This window comes from Homarus americanus, unplaced genomic scaffold (assembly GCF_018991925.1).
Source record: "Homarus americanus isolate GMGI-L3 unplaced genomic scaffold, GMGI_Hamer_2.0 scaffold6317, whole genome shotgun sequence".
Taxonomy (NCBI): domain Eukaryota; kingdom Metazoa; phylum Arthropoda; class Malacostraca; order Decapoda; family Nephropidae; genus Homarus; species Homarus americanus.
The window spans coordinates 21,558,376-21,583,106 of NW_024730668.1; the positions used below are offsets into that span (position 1 = coordinate 21,558,376).

Genomic DNA, 24,731 nt, shown 5'->3' on the forward strand with positions numbered 1-24,731 from the left:
AACACACAACAGGGCTACCAACACTATCACCACAGGGCTACCAACATTATCACCACAGGGCTACCAACATTATCACTACAAAACTACCAACATTATCACCACAGGACAACCAACATTATCACCACAGGACTACCACCATTATCACCACAGGGCTATCAACATTATCACCACAGGACTACCAACACTATCACCACAAGACTACCAACACTATCACCACAGGGCTACCAACACTATCACCACAGGACTACCAACACTATCACCACAGGACTACCAACACTATCACCACAGGACTACCAACACTAACACCACAGGACTACCAACACTATCATCACAGGACTACCAACACTATCACCACAGGGCTACCAACACTATCACCACAGGACTACCAACACTATCACCACAGGGCTACCAACACTATCACCACAGGACTACCAACACTATCACCACAGGACTACCAACACTAACACCACAGGACTACCAACACTATCATCACAGGACTACCAACACTATCACCACAGGACTACCAACACTATCATCACAGGACTACCAACACTATCACCACAGGGACTACCAACACTATCACCACAGGACTACCAACACTATCACCACAGGACTACCAACACTATCACCACAGGACTACCAACACTATCACCACAGGGCTACCAACACTATCACCACAGGGCTACCAACACTATCACCACAGGACTACCAACACTATCACCACAGGACTACCAACACTATCATCACAGGACAACCAACACTATCACCACAGGGCTACCAACACTATCACCACAGGACTACCAACACTATCACCAACACTACACTATCATCACAGGACTACCAACCACTACCTCACATCACAGGACTACCAACTACTATCACCCATCCCAACACTATCTCTCACAGGACTACAACCAACACTATCATCACAGGGACTACCAACACTATCACACGGGGTTACCACACTATCACTACAGGACTACCAACACTATCATCACGGGACTATCATCACAACCAAAACTATCATCACAGGACTACCAACACTATCACCACAGGACTACCAACACTATCATCACAGGACTACCAACACTATCATCACAGGACTACCAACACTATCACCACAGGGCTACCAACACTATCACCACAGGACTACCAACACTATCATCACAGGACTACCAACACTATCACCACAGGACTACCAACACTATCATCACAGGACTACCAACACTATCATCACAGGACTACCAACACTATCACCACAGGACTACCAACACTATCACCACAGGACTACCAACACTATCACCAGACATACTTGCTGTTTCATATTACTTCGCTGTTTATTGATATACCAACTGTACTGTACCTTTTAGTGGGGGTAAGACGCACCTGAAGGCGATAATGAAGTGGTGTAACTTACCTGTAGAAGGTGATACTGAGCTGCTTCGTACTGTACCTTTTGGCCCTAGTATGGGCGTTTAACTTACCTGAAGGAGATTATATACGTGTGTGTGTGTACCTGTAGGCGCTGAAGGGAGTGGGGTTACCGGTGGGAGGGAGAGGGTTGAGGACCTCCTTGTGGCCGTCACTGTAGGTCACCTCCACTGTGTTTGGGTTCTCGCTGGAGGTCGCCGGCCGTACACACAATCACAAAATACACAAGTTGTTAGTTTAATGGAACACGTATTTCTAAATCAAACTGCTAATTTATTTGGTAAATCAATGACATTAATTCCAACATATTATTGCGTACGGTGTGAAAGAATCGTTTTTTTTTAATACCTAAATCACACTAAATCACACCAGACCACTGCTTCTATCTTTAGCTTGTTTATATTCAGTTCGTTTTTATCCACCTGTGTGTGTGATGACGACCGATGTGACTCCTGTGCAAAAGTTTAATTATCTGTTTTAGGGAACAATATCATAAATACTAAGCGGCCGCTGGGATCGCTAAAACTAATTTAAATAGTGTACGTGATATAAAGAATTTTGGCTTTCAGTAGTGGAATAAAGAATGAACTATGTAACCTTGCAGGGATGTAAAGGCTTAACATGACCAGTTTAGTCTGCCCAGAAACCTGTAAGGGGGTTTCCGTAACACTTAGGGGCTGTAGATTGCTGGAAGGTACTAATTAATAGTTCTGAGAGAGCAGTATAGGTCTAGGAAACCAGTGCTACGTAATTTAAACAGTTGTTGCTGGGGTAAAGTTACTCAAATAAAAAGAGACTTCGTTGGAGACTACATAAGTAAAATTTAAAAAGTTACAGTACTAAAATTAACTAACTAAAACATGTGAAAAAATATATAGAAATTAAAACATAAACACACAAACAACATTTTTTTTACATATTTAGAATTTTAAGTCACCTCCAGGAATTAAAACCCCAAAACGAGGAACCGTAACTACTCACTGAAAGCTACTTACGTGTCTGGCTTGGAGAGGTGGACACGGAAGGTTGTGGTGGTGGTGTCGAGACCCTGAAATTCCCAGGTGTCCTCCACAAAGTCTGCCAACATCCTCTGAGGTATCTCTTCCAGTTCCCTGCCACAACACCAACGACAAAGTTACTTTCTCACACAAACTTAATTCACAGTCAGTAATTGTCCCCTGTCTCTTCCCTGTTGTATTATTACACCCTCCCCTATGGTACCTCTCTCTCTTCCTTGTCAACCTGTACCCTTCCACCTGTCAACTAGTACCCGTCCCCCTGTCAACTAGTACCGTTCCCCTGTCAACTAGTACCATTCCCCGTCAACTATTATCCTCCACTACCCTCCCTCTTTGACTTCATCTTGTGACTTCATCTCAAACCTTCACCGCTTCTTCCCCCTCAAACAATATCTCCTCCCACTACATCATCGGCGTCCTCTCTCTCTCTCTCTCTCTCTCTCTCTCTCTCTCTCTCTCTCTCTCTCTCTCTCTCTCTCTCTCTCTCTCTCATTCACCATCGACTCTTTTCTACCAAGTTGTATTGATGAGTGTACACGTACTTACTTCATATTGTATTGGATCATGCTTGGTAGCAGGCTATGGAGGAAGCGTTGGACATGCATGTAGTCAAGCGTGGAGCCAGAGATGATATGCTCGCTGGTGTGGCGATAACTCCTGGCATAACCCCACGCTAGTCCCACACACACGCCCAGACCCACACACACCAGACACACCGACAGCATCAGGATCTGTAAAAAGATTAATCGTGTTTACTGTTTAACTCAAGGCATCTACTGCCACTGGTGTCAGAAAGACTTGATAGGTTTGGTTTTATTATCTTTAGTGATCCTCATTACAGTATAGGATCGTACCCCGGCTCACGTACAACACAATGCCAAGATTACCTATAAATTATGCTATCCATCTTCGTCACGTTGATATGCAAGATGTGATAATGACTGTGAATGGAATATTAAAAAGGTTGTGAAAAATGGTCTGAGTGAGCCACCATGTAATGCCTCTGTGGTGATGGGGCAGTGGTCGTTCACATGATTAGGCCTAGTACCATGAATACCATGATACAGTACAAGCAAGACCTTCAAATGGCCATGCATCACAAGTCTTTGTTCCACGTATTGAAAAAAGTCTGAAAAAGATTACCAGACTGGAAGCTGTATAGGATGTGCACAAACCACACTACTTGAAACTAACAAAACCTTTTTAGCGTATAAGGAAACACACCAGATGACGCATCGGTCCATCAGCGTGTGGCCCTGGAAATTGGTATCAATTTCTGTGAATAAACACAAATAAGTGAGAATTATTTCACCTGCCAGCTGATTCCTTGACCACTATTTCCAAGGAAAAAATCGTCATTACAACCAATGACACCAATGTATTCTCAAACAAGTACACCAATGTATTCTCAAACAAGAACATCAATGTATTCTCAAACAAAGAAAACTTTAACAGCAGCTTTATTGTTCCATGCACTCATGAAGAAGCAGACACACGGATGTTTACGCATGCAGCTGATGCGGTCAACCACGCTTACAGAAGAATAATAATGCTTAGGACTGTGGTCACAGATGTTGTTATCTCTGTTTCTTATTGCAGTAAGTTAGCGGCACAAAAATTTGGGCTGGCATTTGGAATGGGTCAGAAGTATTCCCGCGACAATCCTGTACTGTGTATGACAAAGTTCCTTTCTTTGATGGAATTGGGAGAAAGACAACTTGGAAGACATTGCAGGTCTACCCAAAAGATATCGGTGTATCGTCTGAGATTTGTTTCCCCTCATGTACGATAGTTACTTGTGATATTGTGCAAAAAATCAATGCTGTTCAGAAGCAATTGTTTTCGCAGAACGGGAGGCAGATAGAATCGATTCCTCCAGCGAAAGATACACTGACACTGAACTCAAAACGGGCCGTTGTCCTAGGTGGATATTTATAAGGAAAGTGACTCATTGCAGAACCCGAAATATCAGAACCACGTGACTGGGGTTAGGTACATATAGAATGTGACAACAGCTGGCAGCCCGATGCTTCCAAACTGTGTCAGCAGTTGATGAAATGTTGGGTGTAAGCAAATATGTGCGGGCCGTTACAAATGGAACAAGACCGCGTTAAAATCCACACCACTATACAAATAAAGTGGAGTCCGTAATACAGGAAGACGGTAACTACCACATTACTTAAGTGTTTTAATCGCGACTAGCTGCATATTGGTGTAAACAAAAACAGTCTGCAAATATCACACTGCTTAAGTGTTTTGGCTGAGCCTCATTTTATGTAATTACCAGTTGAGGCTCTTTTATGCGTGAACTGACTCACAAAATATGCATAAAGGATGTTGACGAAGAACAACACCTGCAGTGATAATATGAATTATTAATCATATAACATAACATTGGTGTCGCCCATACTGACCAGAAGTGTCAAAATTATTGATATTTAGCAGTTTATGTATTCTATTTAACATACTTAAGCACAACAATGTCGAACTATACAATAATATGTGACGAATACTATATATTGGGTATATAAACAGAATTTTCAATGTAATTTAAATATTTCATTTTGTAGAGGGCGCTGCATCCACCACTATCATGTCCAATTCCAACTGGAGTGAGCAGCAGAGAGACTGTAGCTCCTGGCGGGCGGGGATACACCTCTCGCCAAGATGACAGCCAAGACCTCGAAACACACAACAAATAAGGAGTCATCACAAGTGAGACGAGGAACAGAATCATAAACATGTCCAATTATATGTTATTAGACATTGTTACTGCAAAGAAAGTCTCTTAGACGGCATACAATTACATTTGCACAACACAAAGTAATTTATTTGTTTATGGGTTATAAATACTGTAATAAATACTGTTATTTTTGTGTATCTTTGTGTTCTAACACCTAAAGTCTTTAAGCATATTTACTCGGTCAATTCTCACACAAGACAACAACTACTGTACTATAAATTACGAAATTTCTTATACAGATAGGTTCCTCTGACGTCACAGAAAGCTCGACTATTTTCTGCCTGCTAAGGACGCCTTCGTTCCTTGTGGCCACACTGAAACATGCAAGCCCTTTGAAAAATTATAAAAATATATAATTATTTCATACAGTTATAACAAGTTGCAAAAAAATTAACCTTGATAAGATTTTTTTTTTATAAATATTATTTTACAACACTGACTTCCGGGCCCAGCAGGTAAAATTTTCACAACTGACCTGCCTGGACCTGGTAAACACACTGGTTAGAACAATGACATTTCCCTGACTTGTGCCCCCCGGAAGGAAGTTCTCATGTAGAGGACACAAGGCTCACACAAAAGCTTTTGTGAATATAACAAGATATGTGAATCACTATTATGCTTAAATATGAACTAATAATTAATGTGCCCTGTTTTATGTCTTGTTAATTTTTTTCCGTATTTATTTCCTTCTTGATGTATTCCTCCATATAGTTTATTCTATACTGAGGTGATCTTGAATATTTTTTCTTTTACTTTTTTCTTGGGATTAATTTACTTGAAAACAAAGGAGGGGCAAAGTGATTAGAAGGATAAAAAGAGGATAAAAATAAAGAACTTATAATTACCTTCTCATGACTGTGTGAGGATAGTGGGGTACTACCATGACTGTGCGAGGATACAACGGGTACTACCATGAGTGTGTGAGGATAGTGGGGTACTACCATGACTGTGCGAGGATACAACGGGTACTACCATGAGTGTGTGTGGATAGTGGGGTACTACCATGACTGTGCGAGGATAGTGGGGTACTACCATGACTGTGCGAGGATACAACGGGTACTACCATGAGTGTGTGAGGATAGTGGGGTAGTAAACTTACCATGACACAGAGCAACCTGATTTGGCCCCCATGAGAGAGGACATGCGGGAGACGGGGGGCGGAAGGGGTGATGATAGTGACGGCCTCACCTCGCCCTCGCCCTCCCCTGGACTCGCCTTCAACACCTTCATCGTCTTCGTCATCACTAGGTTGAGCGCGCCAGCGGGTGTAACTCTCCCCCGACATCCTGCAACACACAACACACTGTTTTGTTTTTTATGCAAAAAGAGAATACAAGTGAGCATCGCGCATGATTCAAGATACACTGGAACCATTCTGAGCAGAAATAGATATCACTCAATGCAATATTCGTGTGTGTGTGTGTGTGTGTGTAAGAGCAGACTTTCCCTTCATTCGTTCAACCTAATTACTGTAACTGATGTGTTCTGCTACGGTGTCTCTCTTCCTCAACAAGGCCTGGAGATACGTCCATTCCTCTCAAGCACTCGGCATCTTCACAGCTCCTCTCATCTTATCGACGCATCTCCTTACTCTTCTTCTCCTCACTTCACTCTTCTCACTCTCAATCATACAGCTGTACCTTAGTTAACCCTCATCGGTTCTCTAATTAATACGCCATGTCTTTTCATAGCGTGTTTCTTATACCGATGTTTCTTATTTTCTTCATTATATTTATCTTGCATTTGTTTCTCGTCACCTGTCCTGTTAGGTAGCTCATCACCTGCTGTTTTGTTACCCTAACCCCGGCTTAACACAACACATCCACTCCGAGATATCTGAGAATTTAACGTCCTCTATTTTAACTGCATTTAAACTAACAATAATTTTTTTTTCCGATCTTCTTAATTCTACAAATTTCATTTTATTCACGATCACAGTAACTTGTCCTTCAGCAGTCTTCCAAATTTATTCACACATTAATAGCTATTGACCTAACAAGTGCCTCTTTCTGTCATTTCCCCAGTCACCTTCTCTTGTTGCCTCAGCCTTGAACAAGTTGAAGAACTGATTCTACTGACACCGAGAACCAGTTCCTTTCGTTCTGACACACACACACTGGGTTGGCAAAAAGCATTTTTTTTAAAACCCCAAAACCATGTTTTTTGTTTGAATGCTATTATTTTGGTTTTAATGAGTTTTAAGTATTTGTAGCACTTTTTATAATTCTTGATATGCAATTAATCATAAACACTACATTCAGGATAATTTAGCAATCACTTACACTCTTTTCCAACTCAAAATAAATCACTGTACAAAGACCAAAAACACAAGATTTGATCAGTCATCCAGCCTCATCCTCTAAGCACAAGGGCAAAAGCTAAGTTAAAGTTCATCAGTTACAGTAATTAGTTTTGTGTTATTCTGGAAGTACTTAATTAAATAAACCCTTTAAATGTATACCTTCATAAAAAAAGAGAGGATATTTGTATTACATATGATCTGATGTCCACTGAAATATAGTACAGAAAACAAAAGTTATCTCTATTTACCAAAAACGTTAGTTGCATTTTAAGGCTTAATAGAACGATATTCCGTAAAAACCAAGACACACACAAGGAAGCTGTACAGTATGTCTTATTTCATCAATGTTCGTATAAAATAACTAAAGTTCATACACACGTCTGCAACTCCTGCTGGACTGAGCACTAGTGAACATGGAGGTTGGTTTGGGTAGAGTCCGCATTTATGTTGCCAGGTGGTTAATAGTACTGTACATCTCTCACTCCAGAATGATGTGTCATTGTGTCAAGGCAAGCTAGGAATCGTTAATGTATGTTCAATAAAATTTGTGTTACATCAATATGAATTCACACAGTTCAAACATTTGATGAAATAAACACATAAAGTAGAGATGATATAAAAGAATTTCTCTGAATTTTTCTCGAAAATTCGAACAATTACATAAACCTGATTCAACAGTTCAAAATATAAGAAAGTAACTTCATCTCACTTAACATAATTTGGGTACCATTTAGCTTTATTGCGATAGTGTAAACTGTTTTCATGAAATTAAATTTATTTTACAGGATGTGTATTAATTTCCATGGTTTTAACAATAAATTTGAAAGTTATCTATATAGAGTCTGTTGAGTTTGAGGGACTTAAAATCCACTGATACTCGCATACAGTATAATACAAGTATGTATGTTACGCTATGCAGGAAAAGAGCGTTAACTATCTATGTGTTTTCTTTAAACTTCTGACTGGCCATTAAAGTAGATAATAAGTCTACATATAAATGAATAACTAACCTACTTTAGGAAAAATTTGGTTATCTTATAATGGTACGCGAGTCTTGAATGCACCAGAGCAATTTTTACCATATACGAACTAATATGCATTAAGTCGTAGCAATAAACGGAAAAAATATCCATATTTGGCAAAGCTTTTTTTTTTTAATACGACGTTCGAAATGCAGCAGATGAGTCAAGAATATTGTCAGTAGATAAGTTAACTTTCATTTTGTTGATCTGCAACAGAAAAATAATAGCCAGGTTCACTTAACCCCTCATCAAGAACCACATTATGGGTAAACAGTAAGGACGTCCAAGTATTTGCTGAACCCGGACACAATGAGGCGGCCCCAGGTATCATGTGGTCACCTGGGTAGTGATTCTTACCTGGCTCATCAGCCGTCGTTAATCTTCACCACACACGAGCACCTTCCATGGTGAGACCGTGGCGTGCCATAAGGTGGTAACCGAGCACTTCCTGCTTTACCTACAGGTAACACTTCACGCACTATACACTCTCATTCCCTCCACATTTGCTTCCAACTACAACTAACCGACGTGAGGGACACCACGTTAACCTATTGTGTATGCGTTTCACTGAAGTCCATTCAGTTTCTTGTTGCTGATCGAAATATTTGGGTAATATCTTGATTACGAAAAAGTTTTGAGAATAAGTATTTAAGAATATTTCTTAAAATTTTCAAATGTATATAATTTGTCTGAAACAGTTGCATAACACTGATAAAATGTGATAAATGAAGATATAACATATAAGACGCTTAATGATCAAGAAAAGAAAAATTAGGCGAAGTGATACGAAAGTATGCCAGGTGTAGAAGGAAGACACAGATGATCTGGCAACAGGACTGGAACATTACATGCGCCAAGTGAACTAAGACGTCTATTTGCCACCTAGTTCTAATAAACATAACTTATGATTATTCACTTGAGTGAGACACTACAACTTATTAGTGGATTTGCTGCCAGAGTTAACATTATAACTCACGTCATGATACCAACAAACACCAAGCGTCAACTATTCCGGTGTAAGACGCCTTCAACCGCGGGCAGTGAAGTCTGGGTGAAGACGTCTTGAGGAGTAGCAGGTAAAAGTTCAGCAACTGGTCAGACGTCAGTGTCTGTGTTAGACTGCCTAAGTCAGACTGTCAGCCTGGGAACAAGGGTCCATGGACAGACTAGTGTGGCTCCTGATGCTTGTTAACGATATCTGGCAACTGTTGAAACAAACCACGTATATTATCCTTCAGGTGTTCTTGCTCCTGGTTAGAACATAAGAATTACAACCAACTGCAGCCGGTCAACAGTACTGAAACTATGACAGACGCCTCGCTGTAATTTTTACTAGACTGCCTTCTGAGTTATTCACCATATTTTAATGAATGTTTTAGTCGGTGTTGACTCATAACCAGTTTTCATTGTAAGGAAGTTAGTGAGAGAGAATTTGACCAGAAAGAGAATAATGATATTAAAATGTCGGGCACCACTGGCCTACCTGACCATACTGCATTAATTGAGACAGAATGTGAAAAGGACCTAGGTGTGTACGTTAACAACGAGCTGAAGTTCTCGAGCCATTGCGAGAAGACGGTAAATCAGGCAACTAAATTATTAGGTCTTATAAGAAGGTCGTTCACATGGTTAACACACCCAACCTACCAATACTGCCCACCTACACACACACACATATATATATATATATATATATATATATATATATATATATATATATATATATATATATATATATATATATATATATATATATATATATCGTGGTAACTTCTTTTTTGTGTTAATATGCCCCAGATTCCTTGTATTAATAGAAGTGTACAAGTGCTTATCGACCTTGCACGCACGCACGCGCGCACACACACACACACACACACACACACCTTATCTTGCTATGATGCATCAGGATGATTGGTCAGGTGTTACCTCCAGCTTCCAAGCCTTCAGCAGTTGGTTGGTTGTTGCAACATCTTGGCAGGCTGCCAGTGCACCGAAAGGTTGTTCCACCATCAACAAGCAGCTCACCAAGAGAGGGGAGGGGGGTACTCACTTATGCTTAGTTCACAAGACGGAACCCAATCCTCCACTACACCAGGAAATCAAATCCATGACCATTTGCTTAAGAGGCGAACATTATATAAAGCAACTCGAGCCTAAGCCAATGAACGATCATAAAATAAAATTAAAAACTTTTGGGGTCAGGCTCATAAATAAATCTGTTTATGGTACTCACCCCTGAAGATGTGAATTACACGAAAGCGCTTGGGAACTTTGTGTTTTCTTTTTTCCTCTATGTGTGTGTTGGTGTGGGGATTAGTGGATGACATCATTATGACCTGACCTCATGTTTTTTAAGGTCACCCTGTATATTTAAGCCTCTCTCTGTTCATGTAATCCAGTTGCCTCTGAAGATGTCTTGAATAAAGACGAAAGCTAAGGTGCTCCGTTGTTTCCCTTTTCCCGTGTGATTTTATCAAGATATATATATATATATATATATATATATATATATATATATATATATATATATATATATATATATATATTACGTAAGACTAATATACTCAGGAATTAAGTCAGCCGGAGTTTCCTAGTAGTATATACAGTATACGTCATAGGTATCATGATACTGGGGGTTCCAACTTCCATATGGACAGTAACAAAGTATTAAAATACAAATATATAGTACTAGTACATTCCTAGGGTTTATTAAATTGGTTATTAAAGTCACAAAACAAGTAAGCCATCAATACTACTATTACTACTACTATTACTATTACTACTACTACTACTACTACTACTACTACTAATAATAATAATAATAATAATAATAATAATAATAATAATAATGATAATAATAATAATAATAAAAGTTGTGAATTGTGAAATCATTTAGCTGATAAACTTAATGTGATCCTGACAATCTCAATTCAATAGCGACAGCACCAACTTCCAGCCTAAACATTGTATTTATCTCGTAGTTTATCACTTTCTTAATAAACTCGAAATACACAACATAAAAATAGAAAATCATAATACTGTGTACATGTATAAAAAATTCAGTGGTAAATTCAGCATGAGATTTTAGGTACGGTTAGCTCAGCACGGAACAATCTCAATACGGTACAACCCCAGCACGCTACAGTATCAGCACGGTACTATCTCAGCACGGTACCAAATACCAGTACGGTACACCGGACTAGTATTAGACGTAATAAACAAAAACAATGACAATCGAGCCATTCTCTTACATTTTTTATCCTTTATGTACCCAACCTTATAAATCCCCTGCTGTACCTAACACGAATATAATCACAAATTCACCCTTTTTCCATTGCCTTGGGAATTTTGGGTAGTTTAAATTTTAGTATTGTTTACCCTCAGAATATTTTTCGTGAGCCGTTCTCTCTTACAGTACATTTATACACAGAAAACAGCTATGATTTCTCTTCAAGCCTTTTGATAACTTTTTTATTTTAATATCATATTCACCACTTATCAATTTACTAGCCGTTTGGGCGGTTTATCCTGTGTTAGAACAGGAGGAAACCGGGGACCTGTAGTGTTTGGTAGGGTTAATATAATTTTTCTTCTGAATCAACCACAAGGAGCTGATTACCACATTTGCACCTCCCCAGTAATCGTGGTTTAAAAATATCTCAACTATTACATACAGTATACCTACCTGCACAAACCACTGGCCTCCTTCCCTCAGTATGGGGTAAATAGGGTATATCCTTGCTGTATTTCTACTTTCACTGGAGATCCATTTTATATTTCCCACTCTCACCACATGCTTCCAGGGTCGCATTAACAACTGTGCCCGAGGAGGCCAGGCCGAGAGCCCTCAAATTTTGCCATTATTTACCATTACTTTTATTAATACTTCTAATCTATTTGGTTTGGCAGTATTCACTATGATGAAAATACACTGGTATTTGGAATATAATATTTGCTGCCCATTAGACATCAGCCAAAATAGTAGATATCAAAGTCTCCCAAGAAAAATAAACATCGATTATGTACCCTGGCGCCGCACATTCACTAAACCTGGTTGGTGTACGGTGTTAGATGTTGCTCGGGAGCACTAAATAGTTTTTGGTTTGCTGAACAAATTTTATGTCTGTGATTACTTCCCCTTAACGAGTACATCGCATCACTCCGCCAGGTGCCAGCTGTACCACATACACACTGAAGTGAGTCTTTCACAATAAAGAATAAGCGAAAGATTTAAGGGTGTGTCCTTTGAACAGTACACAGACCGTCACTAAGATACTCAAAGTCTGTAATACTGGTAGATACAGTAAAAATATTCTTTGTACCGTAGTCAAACCATCAATGGTTGCAGATGTCACATATATCTGATCTCTGAATATTATGCTACTTGTTAGTAGTATATCGAGAAACATGCTATTTTCTATAACTTTCTAGTCGCCAGAAAGGTGTTTGGCAAAGTAATTTGCAGTATTACCAAGTGTTTGCTGGACCATTGATGAGAAAGTTGGTAGAATGTAGTGTAAACCATCCTGCGCTGTGGCACGTTCTGGATGAGTCAACAAAATATTAATGGTACTGCACATATACGTTTAATCTACGTCTCTAATATTTATATTGATTATATAAATGTAGAAAGATGATATAATTTATTCTTATTTGACACTTTAAAGTCTCAATGCAATTTCGATATCATTTAAGCAGCTATTTTTATGTCTTAGCTCAAGTGTGTCAGTCAGGTGTGTACGTAACTCCAGGATGTGTGTTTGAGAGTTTTGACCGTGGAGTGGCCAGAAACACTCCTAGCGTATACATGGAGAACTTTTAAGACAGTTTCTGGCGTCTGGATCAATATGTGCTGAACGTGAGGTCTTAAATAGAATATAGAATAAAGGTGTGTAGGTGAACCTGTTTTAGTCGACGATGAAGTAATTCCCTTTAGCGTGAGTAGCCGCGGCGCATGTACACATTAAAACACTTTGTCCGCCCATCACCTCCACCACAACACCACCCGTTTCATCCTCGTTCTCATCACCGCCTGCCCCATCACCTCCACCCCATCACGACCTGCTCCGCCATCGCTCGCCCCATCACTGCCCACACTATTAATCTTTTCTCAGCATTTTGTGGCAATGCTCCATCTACCTTCTGATACAAGTAAGCATTACAGTATTACCTAATTAAAATAATTAGATAAATTCACTGGTTTTACTATATAATTTCCGAATACCCTCCTACAATATTAGCAGTCTCTTTTACTGTTCAAATATGACTAAATATTTTCTTCAAGTGATGTTTGCCCAGGCTACTGCGGAGCGTCGAGGAAATAACAGCGCGGGGAGCGGTCAGTGACCTCCACCAGTGTTGCCACCTCCAAGGGCTGGGCCTTACAAATCCTTCTTGTAAGATCTACACTACAACATGGTCCTGGAACAACAAAAAGGTCTCTGGGGATCTTCAAACCCCCGTACTGTGGTAAAATGTGAATTGTTTACAGCGTTACTGCCACCAGAGTCCCAAGCAGTGTTCTGACCTAAGATGGCCGTGAGGCGAGTCATCCCGGCTGTAGTCCCAACTTACACACCATCACATTGGAAAGATTTTTACTTCACAAGAATATTTTGAGTGCAAACAGTAATTTCCGCAGCTGTTGATCAGATTTAATATAGCAGCAACAGGCACAACACATCGGCGACAAAAATGAATCAAAAGAAAAACAAAAGTAGAGTGAATTCAGATAGACAACATACAGTACCGCGGCTTAAGGTACAATGGTCCGCTGTTATCAGATACAGGGACAACAGGTGTGAACTAGTGATATATATATATATATATATATATACTGTATATTGCATTTCTACCGTATAGTAAATTTTTTCGCTCTCTTCCGCACAGCTGTTTCAGTGAGGTCTAGAATTCCTCGGTCAGTAAATCAGCCAGACACCATCTTTCCGTTAATAAATTCCAGTTTTCAGTGTGTATGACAGCAAAGGCCCAAGACGTAGTTTGTAAGCAGCGTGTTGGATATGAGTGAGATATGTATGGCGCCGAGTGTAATTTTCAGCCCACACGTTCACTTTTCTGACCAGGGAATAACACTTCTGAAACAAAAAATTTATAGTAGCTCAGTTTACTTAATTGATCATTTATTTTAAGAAGTAGCACAGTTTCAGAGTGTGAGTGTGTGTGTGTGTGTGTGTGTGTGTGTGTGTGTACTATGGTTACGTGTTGTGGACATCCTATCAACATTGACCTGAGTAAGAAAGAGAACGAATGAAGACGAAGCAGTAATCATGGTGTTGATGCCTCTAATGGTAACCTGCTGCCCTCGTCTTCTGCTTTACCAAGAGCGATGATAAGTTGCTGTAGCTTCCCGTATGTCATCAGTATGATAGGTTATTTCAGCAATATACTCGGTTATTTCAATAGTATGTTTATTTCGTCGAGGAACATCAGCACAACAGTAAAGAAAACATATAATGAGTTTTAAGAGGAAGATGAGAAATCAATAGAAGCAATGATAATTTGGTTCAGAAAATATGATCTCATTAAGAATTCTCAATGCCCAGCCGCCCTCTGAGATCTGTACAGGGTTTCCTATCATTCAGTGTCTCATTACACATCCATCTCACCATTCTCATTTCAACTTACTCAAACCTATGTATGTCATACTCTTGAGCTGCCTATATTTCACTATCATACAGCATCACACATCTCACGCTAGTTGTATACATCTTTCATTTCACACAAAGAGAAGGACCTCTCGTCGACAATAAAGGCAACAGCTCCATAAAGTTCTCCCAGCCACTTCTGACTCCTGCAACTCAGCTGGCGTCAGCACCACCTCCATCAATCAGGTATTAGAACTTACTGGCACGGTCCAGGAATAAGAACATAAGAACATAAGAATGGAGGAAATTGCAGCGGGCCTATTGGCCCATACTGGGCAGTCCCATTTACACCCAACCCCTATTGCTCATATATCCATCCAACCTATGTTTGAAGCTATCCAGCGTATTCGAGTTAATGATGATATTTGGTAACTTGTTCCACTCGTCCACTGCTCTCTTTCCAATCCAATGTTTACCTATTTCGCGCCTAAATCTAAATTTGCCTAATTTAAAACCATTGTTACGAGTTCGCTCCTGGTTGGATAGTCTGAGTACCTTTGTAATGTCCCCTTTGTTTAGCCCTGACTTCCATTTATACACCTCTATCATATCGCCCCTCACTCTACGTCTCTCGAGGGAGTGCAAATTAAGATGTTTTAACCTGTCTCTGTACTCTAAGTTCCTAATGACCGGGAGTAGTCTTGTCATTCTCCTCTGAATTCTTTCCACGGATTCTATATCATTTTTGTAATACGGTGACTAGAATTGAACTGCGTAATCCATGTTAGGTCTCACAAGCGCAAGATACAGTTTTAGGATGACCTCGCTAGTCTTGTAACTAACACTCCTTTGTATGAACCCAAGTACTTTATTAGCCTTGTTTCGAGCAAATACACATTGTTTACTTGGCTTAAGATTCCTACTTATCATTACTCCTAAATCTTTCTCGCAGTCGGATTTCTCAATAACATCGTTGTTCATTTGGTATCTGGTTTCCCTGTTTACATCTGCTATACTGAGTACTTTACATTTGTCCACATTGAATTTCATCTGCCACTTTTCAGATCATGCTAAGTTTTTCTGGCCTTGCTGAGGCCACATTATTACCTGCACATCCAGGACATTTAGTCAGCAACATATTGCAGCCTGCCATTTACACCACTGCACATTAGAGAGAGAATGGAGATTAGTTGGGTCAAAGGATACACGAGTTTGAAAGTTGAGGGGACGAGAGCTAACGGTAGGTCAAGGATAATGAGGGAGATAACATCAAAAATAAGAACCTGACGATACATGTTGCAAAAGCCGTGTAGTATGGAGAGATGGCGGCCATGCCAACAAAAAATCACGGCTAATCCGGCAAAGAGCCGTAAAACGATTTCGATGATGGTAATGTTAATAATTAAGAAATATTTCTTCCCGGTCAATGTTCACTACTCATCAACCTAGATAGGAGTTAATTTAAAGTGACCTTGTTGACGGGCACACGTATGCAGTAGGGAGTGGACCCCTCATTCCCTCACACTGGTTAGAGAGGTAAAATACCAAATGGAATCAACTCAGTGATGAAGAATATGATCGAAGTCCCAAATGTACTCAGCACTCAGAAGCTAAAACGATAAAAATCAATCATACGAGGACATAAAACTAAACTATCATATTAACCTCAACGGAGAGAGTGAAGTTACAGAAAGCCTTTGGCCAACAGATTATTACACTTACTGAGTTTCACCAATTAAACGTAAGTGCAAGAGCCGACACTAAATATCTTCATTAGTTAATATTATAAGAATAACCCACAGATAATTATGGTTACATTGATAAATTATTGCTACATGTTTAGTGAACGAAGCCAAAACATTAACTGTTCACCGGCTGTCACGGAACTGGTGGTGGCGAGGATCATGTGTTCAGGAGATATCGTCGACTACCGTTGAAAGAAAGTTAGTGTAACAAGGGATGTAACTTTCCGATATAAAAGACCATATTTACAAAAAGTAAATTCTCTCTCTCTCTCTCTCTCTCTCTCTCTCTCTCTCTCTCTCTCTCTCTCTCTCTCTCTCTCTCTCTCTCTCTCTCTCTCTCTCTCTCTCTCTCTCTCTCTCTCTCTCTCTCTCTCTCTCTCTCTCTCTCTCTCTCTCTCTCTCTCTCTCTCTCTCTCAGTACATAATACGAATATTTATAAACCGTTGAATCTGTTTGTCACACTCCAAATGTTCGTGCTGACGTCCTGTTTTCTGAGGGGCGCGGGAGGAGGAATACTGACAACAGATGTGTTTCCTTGTGAGAGTCAGAACCACAACACCTCCACATGACGTCACTCCCACGTGTCTCGTACGTACGTGTTAAAAGTACATCAATTTGGGTAATATTTGGGTACTTTTTTCTAACTAGTGGCCTTATACCGAAAAGTTTTGTCGTGACGATAAATCCATAGGCTTTTTTTTTTTCATTGTGAAGTGATATGAAGCCAAAGACCCCATCTCCCGGAGGATGACCCCGGTATGTCGGAATGCCATACCACCTTCTTACCACCCATCCTTCTTCCCTCCCTCTGGTTGGCCGCACCTCTCCTGACCTAGGTCCGTATTTTCAAGAAGTCCTGCCCCTCCCACCCCCCCCCCCCACCTTCATCTCGTTAAATATACAAGAAAGCATCTAACTGGCTTACTGAAGACACGACACACAGATGACAGCCAAATCCTGCACTGAGACCTTAGCTTTCTTAACAAACACTGAACAGGTGTATCTGAGTAAAGTACAGCACAAGTAAATCAGATTGAGTGGCAAAACCCGACCACACACACACAGTCTCATAAATAACAATAATTTCTTTTCTGGAAATAACGATATCATCAACCTTAAAAGGATAATGGATTCTCATTGGCCAGATCAGGAAAGGAATAATTATTGTACGAACGTGGTTATTTTCTCCCCGGACACGAGTGAGCGACCACCAGCTAGAGATGGACTGGACTACATTCTTGAAACACCAGGGTTAGAGAGTAGTGGGTGATCATGATTCTCCCACAGTTGATAAAACATTTACAGGATATTTGTTTATCCTGGTAAAGAAAAGAAAAAAGGGATCTGAAGGTGTTATATCTCCCTCGACTATAAGTTTCCCCCAAAAATCATCTAAGTAGAAATATCACGGCCAAGGCACATCACCCATTTATATACACAAATTGTTCCAGGTTGTGTCAAAATCCATTCAAATTTGGCGAACATATTGATTTTTTACAAACTTTTAATTATACACACAAAAAAAAACCAATTGTTGTATCCTCCAGCTTGGCATGAAAATATAAATCTCATATCCTAGTTAATACTAACCTGTGCATCCTAGAGGGGAAAAATGACATTAAAATTTATCTTAGAATGTTGTTGGTACTTCGTCTCCCAGTTCATCCTGAGTAACGGCAGCGCCCCGTAAACCTCATGTAACTCACCCATTCTCTATAATACTTCACTGCTTAAAATCTCGTCCCAAATTGTCAAGTCTTAAGCAATAATTCCATCGACTTCCTACTTCTGTATTCTTGTAATTTGTTGTAATGGATGGCATAGATTAACGTTTGATAAGGAGCATCGCAACACCTTAGTTCACCGTAGTTTCTAAAGGGAACTGGGAATATAACTAAATAAGAGTGGAGAGAGAGCAAGGTAGAGCTAGAGAAGAGCCAGGAGGAGCTAGAGGTGAGCCAGGAGGAACTAGAGGTGAGCCAGGAAGAGCTGTAGGTGAGCCAGGGGGAACCAGGGAGAGTCAGTGGGAACTGGAGGAGTTGGGGGGGCAAGAAGAGCCAGAGAAGAACCAAGGGGAGCCAGAGAAAGCAGGGGGACGGAGGGTATTGTTGTATGGGTACCACTGTAGTTCCTGGTCTGCACTGTCATGTTGCTCCTGATACACTGTCCCACTTCCTGCTACCCTACGACCTGTTGCTACATAACCTGTTGCCCCACATCCTGTTGCTTCACATCCTGTTGCCCCATATCCTGTTGCTTCACATCATGTTGTTTCACATCCAGTTGCTTCACATTATGTCGCCCCACATCCTGTTGCTTCACATCAAGTTGCTTCACATTATGTCACCCCATATCTTGTTGCTTCACATCCTGTTGCCCCACCTCCTGTTGCTTCACATCCTGTTGCTTCACATAATGTCGCCCCACATCCTGTTGCTTCACATGAAGTTGCTTCACATTATGTCACCCCATATCTTGTTGCTTCACATCCTGTTGCCCCACCTCCTGTTGCTTCACATAATGTCGCCCCACATCCTGTTGCCCCACACCCTGTTGTCCCACATCCTGATGCTCCACATTCTAGAGCACCACACCCTGTTGTCCCACATCCTACTGCCCAGCACCCACACCCTGCTGTCTCATACCCTGATTCACACCCTGTTGCCCCACTTCCAGATGCTCTCTCTCTCTCTCTCTCTCTCTCTCTCTCTCTCTCTCTCTCTCTCTCTCTCTCTCATCCGTTGCATTTTTCAGCTCTTCAAAATGTTCTCCGCTCCAATTCACTTCTTCTAATTTCTTACAATATATAATCCCTTCGTTCATTCTTAATCTCCTTTCCTTTCCTTTCCTTTCAGTTGGTCTAGTTTTCTCCAGTGTTTTTTTTCCTCGTTGAAACTGTGACAACCTTACTCCATATATTATTTAATCTGTTCTTCTTTTCATTTTTATTTTTTACCATTTTCTCAACTTCCTTCTAATCTCCCTGTACGTACTCTTCATTTCTTCTACACTTGTCTTGTATACGCACACACACACACACACACACACACACACACACACACACACACACACACACACACACACACACACACACACACACACACACACACACACACACACACACACACACACACACACACACACACACACACACACACACACACACACACACACACACACACACACACACACACACACACACACACACACACACACACACACACACACACACACACACACACACACACACACACACACACACACACACACACACACACACACACACACACACACACACACACACACACACACACACACACACACACACACACCCCACGCCTGGTAGGTGCTACTATGGGTTTAACTGTACAGCGAACACAGGCCAACGACCTGACCACCTATCCTGCCAGAGACTCGTCCTCCCCACTAACAACAATGTCATCGTGACAGGTGGTGGAGCAAGGTTCTCATTCTCATAAGGGTGGAGTTGTGTTTTGAGGGGGACTAATCCACTGGGTTCAGGGCTGACAAGAGAACGAGAATTGGTATACAGGATGCGTAAGAAAAGGTCAAGGCAAAACAGGACTACGAACTCACTGGAGATGGACAGGCAGGAGCAGTGGTGGGGTGGAGACTGGACTGTGGGTGGTGTTAGTGAGGGGTGGTGATCGATTTCACCGAAATATTGTCGGACAAGGAATGTTTTCCTAAAGTGAATGTTAAAAAGAATGATGGAGTCTTCTTTACTGTCCCCAAACACTACTACATACCACCTGTCATTTTTTTTCTCTTCTCAACTCTTGACAAGATGACTTGTGAACGGGTTTTCAATGACCTGAAATCTACACTCCGTAATTGTGGTGTGAGGGACGGAAATGCCGCAGTGTGGTGGTCGGGGAAGGTGATTAGTACCCCCAAAAGTGAAGCTCACCATCACTCATCTTTCCATCACTTCGTTAACCTCCTTTACCTCCCAAAATGTGCGTAAAGTGGACAAATGTTTGATACATAAGTCGTGTCTGTTATCGTTTTATTTTAGTTTTTATTCGACAGTTTTCATCACCATAACTCATACGAGGTAGGCCAGACATGAAGTGTGTTCTTTAATATTACCTGTTTGTTTAAGAAATGTCTCTGCTCAATACAAATATATATATATATATATATATATATATATATATATATATATATATATATATATATATATATATATATATATATATATATATATATATATATATTACTTGAACAGAAGGGGATTCCCCGAGGAGGCCCACTCACACCCGTCAACAAACAGAGTGTCACTCACCACCAAGAGCAATGTAAACACCTCACAAATAAACGCTTCTTGAAGACAGATAATGTTTTGTGACTGCAGAATATGATAGCCGATTAAAAAAGCGTTATTACCTATATCATAAACGTACAAGAGGCTGTACTTAAAAGACCAATTATTAAGCTGGGTAAATTATGCATTATCCACAGTCAAAAAATGTCCCTGGCAGCCTAAGGGAGATTCTGGGAGTCGTAACAAAATAAATAGAATCTTTAATTCCTCACATTCGTTCTCAGTATCGTCATTTATAGCCAAGTGCCACTGTATATTATGACCATCAGGTTTTAAAAGAAATACCCCTTTTCTGGACTGTCAGCAAGAGGGACTATAAAAAGGTAAACAAATTTTAAAAATGTACTGCTAACAAATACTAAAACATGCAAAGTAATGCAAGAGAATAAACAATATTACGTTAATAGATAAACACTTAAACTAAACACTTAAATTATACCACCTTGTCCCATACCCACAAACGTGTCTGAGTGACAAACACACACGGTAGAGGAGATACTGAATATATTTTCTCATTATCAATACTCAACCTTCTTTCGCTCTTGGCCCTTTCTAGGGGAATGAAGTCCCAACAGTCTGTCCCACTAAGCCTAAGGACAAGCGCAGCAAGGGAACACCACACCGGAGATCACAGCAAAGTCCAAGAGAGGAACAGCCAACCCAGGAGAATAATATATAGCTAGTGGTCAACTGACTCACACCACACTGCCGGCTTCTCACCACTCTTTGGAAGCATTGACAGGGATGATTCGTACAGGGTTGAACCAAGGTTGTTTGCAGTCTCTGATTCGAGAATTGGCCAGAGAAGCTAACGACTCTTTCAGTAGTAACACCCACCCCCTTCTCGACGAAGTAGGTCTAGGACCCCTCTGTATCTGGATGTTCTGGTCGGTCCCTGGAAAGGGCGTCTGCCAAAATGTTGTCTACCCCTTGCATATAGAGAATGTCCATGTAGTAGCACTGGATTTGAACAGCTCATCTCGGTATGCGTTGGTTGGAGTTCTACATGCGGGTGATGAACGTTAGAGGGTTGTGGTCTGTGTCGATGGTGATGGGAAGAGGGTGTTGGTAGAGATCGCAGTCAAAGTTATGAAGAGCCATGACTAAGTCGAGGGCCTCTTTCTTCAATTTGGCAGAGTAGTAAGACAGGGCATAGCACTCCACTAGTAGGGTCCTCTTGAAGAAGGGCAGTGTGGTCATGGCTTGTGTTGTGTCAGCAGGTAAAGACGGTGAGGTCAGATGGTGCAGAGGGCCAGCATATCACATCAGTGTCATCAGGAAGTGCAGCTTGGCACTCATAATCCAGTGTTGCAGGTTGGGTATTACTACCTCGTTCTCACTGGTGGCGACGTTTGGTGTTAGGGCGGTGTTCTTGTGACTCAGATAATAAAGTGATGAAGTAATCATTTATTGCCTCGCGAGTGCTTATCTCTGAGTCACCAACCGGGAGCCATAATCACGATCTCTTGAAAAATTTATGGTTTCCTTTAACTTCGTGTTTAGCAATTATTGTGTAAAGAACTGCGAGGTTATCATTGTATTTTCCTCTATTTAAGATTTACCTGTTGGTAATTTTGCAAAGGAAATCAAATTAATTGTTGAAGTTAAAGGTGAGGTATTCATTATAAGAAGTATAGATTATATAAACTGTTACTTGTGAATCTCCGAAAGAGTTCCATTATGTCCACTTATCTATTTCCTCCCTCTGTTACCTTACATAAACCAACAGCACATGCAGACTAGTATACGTTCACAAGAGGTGAGAAGGCGGGTAGAGATGAGAGTGACCCATCATTCTTGGATAGTTTAAGTGCATTGTTGAGCTTGCAATAAATTTATGCTTCTATGTTTTGTAGGTTTATTGTTACTGATGAGTCTCCAGCCTAAGCAAAGGATCTAACGGAAAAGAAGTATATAAAGGCTTTGTTGGCTGCACCTTGGTCGAATCGAATTAGGCTACTGTTTACCACTGTTTGTTTACTCGCACTGTCTGTGTGGCTATGGTGGTAAACACATCTTAAACGAAACAAAGAAAATTTCAATATATATGAACTGATGTCTATCAACTTTTAACAGTAAATACAAAAAGTTGTTCCTACACAGCAAAACACGTTAACTGCGTATTAAGGCTTAATTGGATGAGTATTACGCAGAAGAGCAATAACATTAACCTCACTTAGCTATAGTCCTCAGCCGACACATCACACTCATCAATTATGTTTTACATCTTAGGGTGACCAACGATACAGACCAGAGTTTTCCAGTTGATATAATTATACATGGCTCCCCCTTAGACATACAACACAGTCACATACACAAGAGTAGTTCTTATAATAAACCAAGCTCATGGTATCGTAGACAAAACACTGGAATACATTAAATATTGCAAGACAGGGACCAAAATTGTACTAGACGGAGCAGAATTAAGCTGAACAAACTCTGTGGACAAACAAGGATCTAGACCAGTGCTGTATCATGAAAACTGTGGACGATACAAAGATTTTCTGAATGACAACTGGAGGAGAGAATACACCAGTGTAAAATACATTATATGAAATGACAAATGCTGTATAACATGGTCACGTGCAAGAAGACTCTACATGTGGGGCACTACAATCTACTTTATGATCAACTTCGTAATCATTATTAGAATGAACAGATAAGGAGGAGGATTTGTTTTTTGTAGTGACTAACCTCTTACGTCGTTCAACAACTGAGAGCAGCTGAGGCAAAATTTAACCGTAGAGTTTTTTAATCGTATCTCATACTAAAACAAGAAAATTATCACTCAGGTCAATAAACTCTTGTACGCGTCCACCTGGTCTATCTATATATTTTCCTTAACGTTACACTTACTGTATGGGAAGACAATGCGCGGGTGACTTAAAATAATATCTGGAATGAGACATCTTGAACATCCAAATAGACCCTTGGAATTGACAACTCTACAAGACCATATACTTGGCAAATCTCACAGACACATGTAAATGCCCGAATAAGATAAAAAACACAAACCTCGACCACTTCTTCAAGCTTTTGAGTGTTACACAAACAAGAGGTTAAGCTCGCCAAGTCACCATGTGAAGCAGATGCTGTGACTCCAACATCTAGGTTAACCTTGAGATAAAAATAGTGAGTTATAATCTCAACATTAGTTTTTGTTGATGAACTAGTGTAATTACTAACCTTGTAATTGCTTAAAGGTCTTATAAATTGGAACGCAGTACAGTGAAACCACATCTATTTAATGGGCTATATTGAGTGTCCATTCGATGTGAAACCTCCCATCAAACGAACGAATTCTATAGAGAAGTGCGTTACATGGAGGTTTTACTGCAATAACAGTATAATGCCATTGTTAACGAGATAACACCCCTCACCCCCTTGAAGGGCAAAGGGGGCATAAATCTTTTTCTCGATCCTAGGAGCCAATCTCTTCCCACTCCAATTTGAAATATTATTACGTACGTACACTTAACAAGACACATACCTTCTTACCCGGCCTTCTGTAGGTC

At 40.4% G+C, this 24,731-nt stretch overlaps 1 protein-coding gene across 3 annotated transcripts in view; it reads right to left on the reverse strand.

Annotated features, from left to right (window-relative positions):
• LOC121867322 (aminopeptidase NAALADL1-like) overlaps positions 1-9,611 on the reverse strand; it is a 71,862-nt gene extending 62,251 nt beyond the window's left edge. The window contains exons 1-5 of one of the 3 annotated variants that reach the window (XM_042367234.1): positions 9,494-9,611; positions 6,293-6,479; positions 2,997-3,181; positions 2,427-2,543; positions 1,517-1,618 (exon numbers count right to left, since the gene is read on the reverse strand). In XM_042367234.1, coding sequence (XP_042223168.1) covers positions 1,517-1,618; positions 2,427-2,543; positions 2,997-3,181; positions 6,293-6,479; positions 9,494-9,498 — 596 coding nt within the window. In that variant the 5' untranslated portion in view covers positions 9,499-9,611. Of the gene's footprint in view, positions 1-1,516; positions 1,619-2,426; positions 2,544-2,996; positions 3,182-6,292; positions 6,480-8,874; positions 9,091-9,493 lie in introns of those variants that run through there. The other 2 variants (XM_042367232.1, XM_042367233.1) reach the window with 2 other exon arrangements.
• Positions 9,612-24,731: the final 15,120 nt, after the last annotated feature.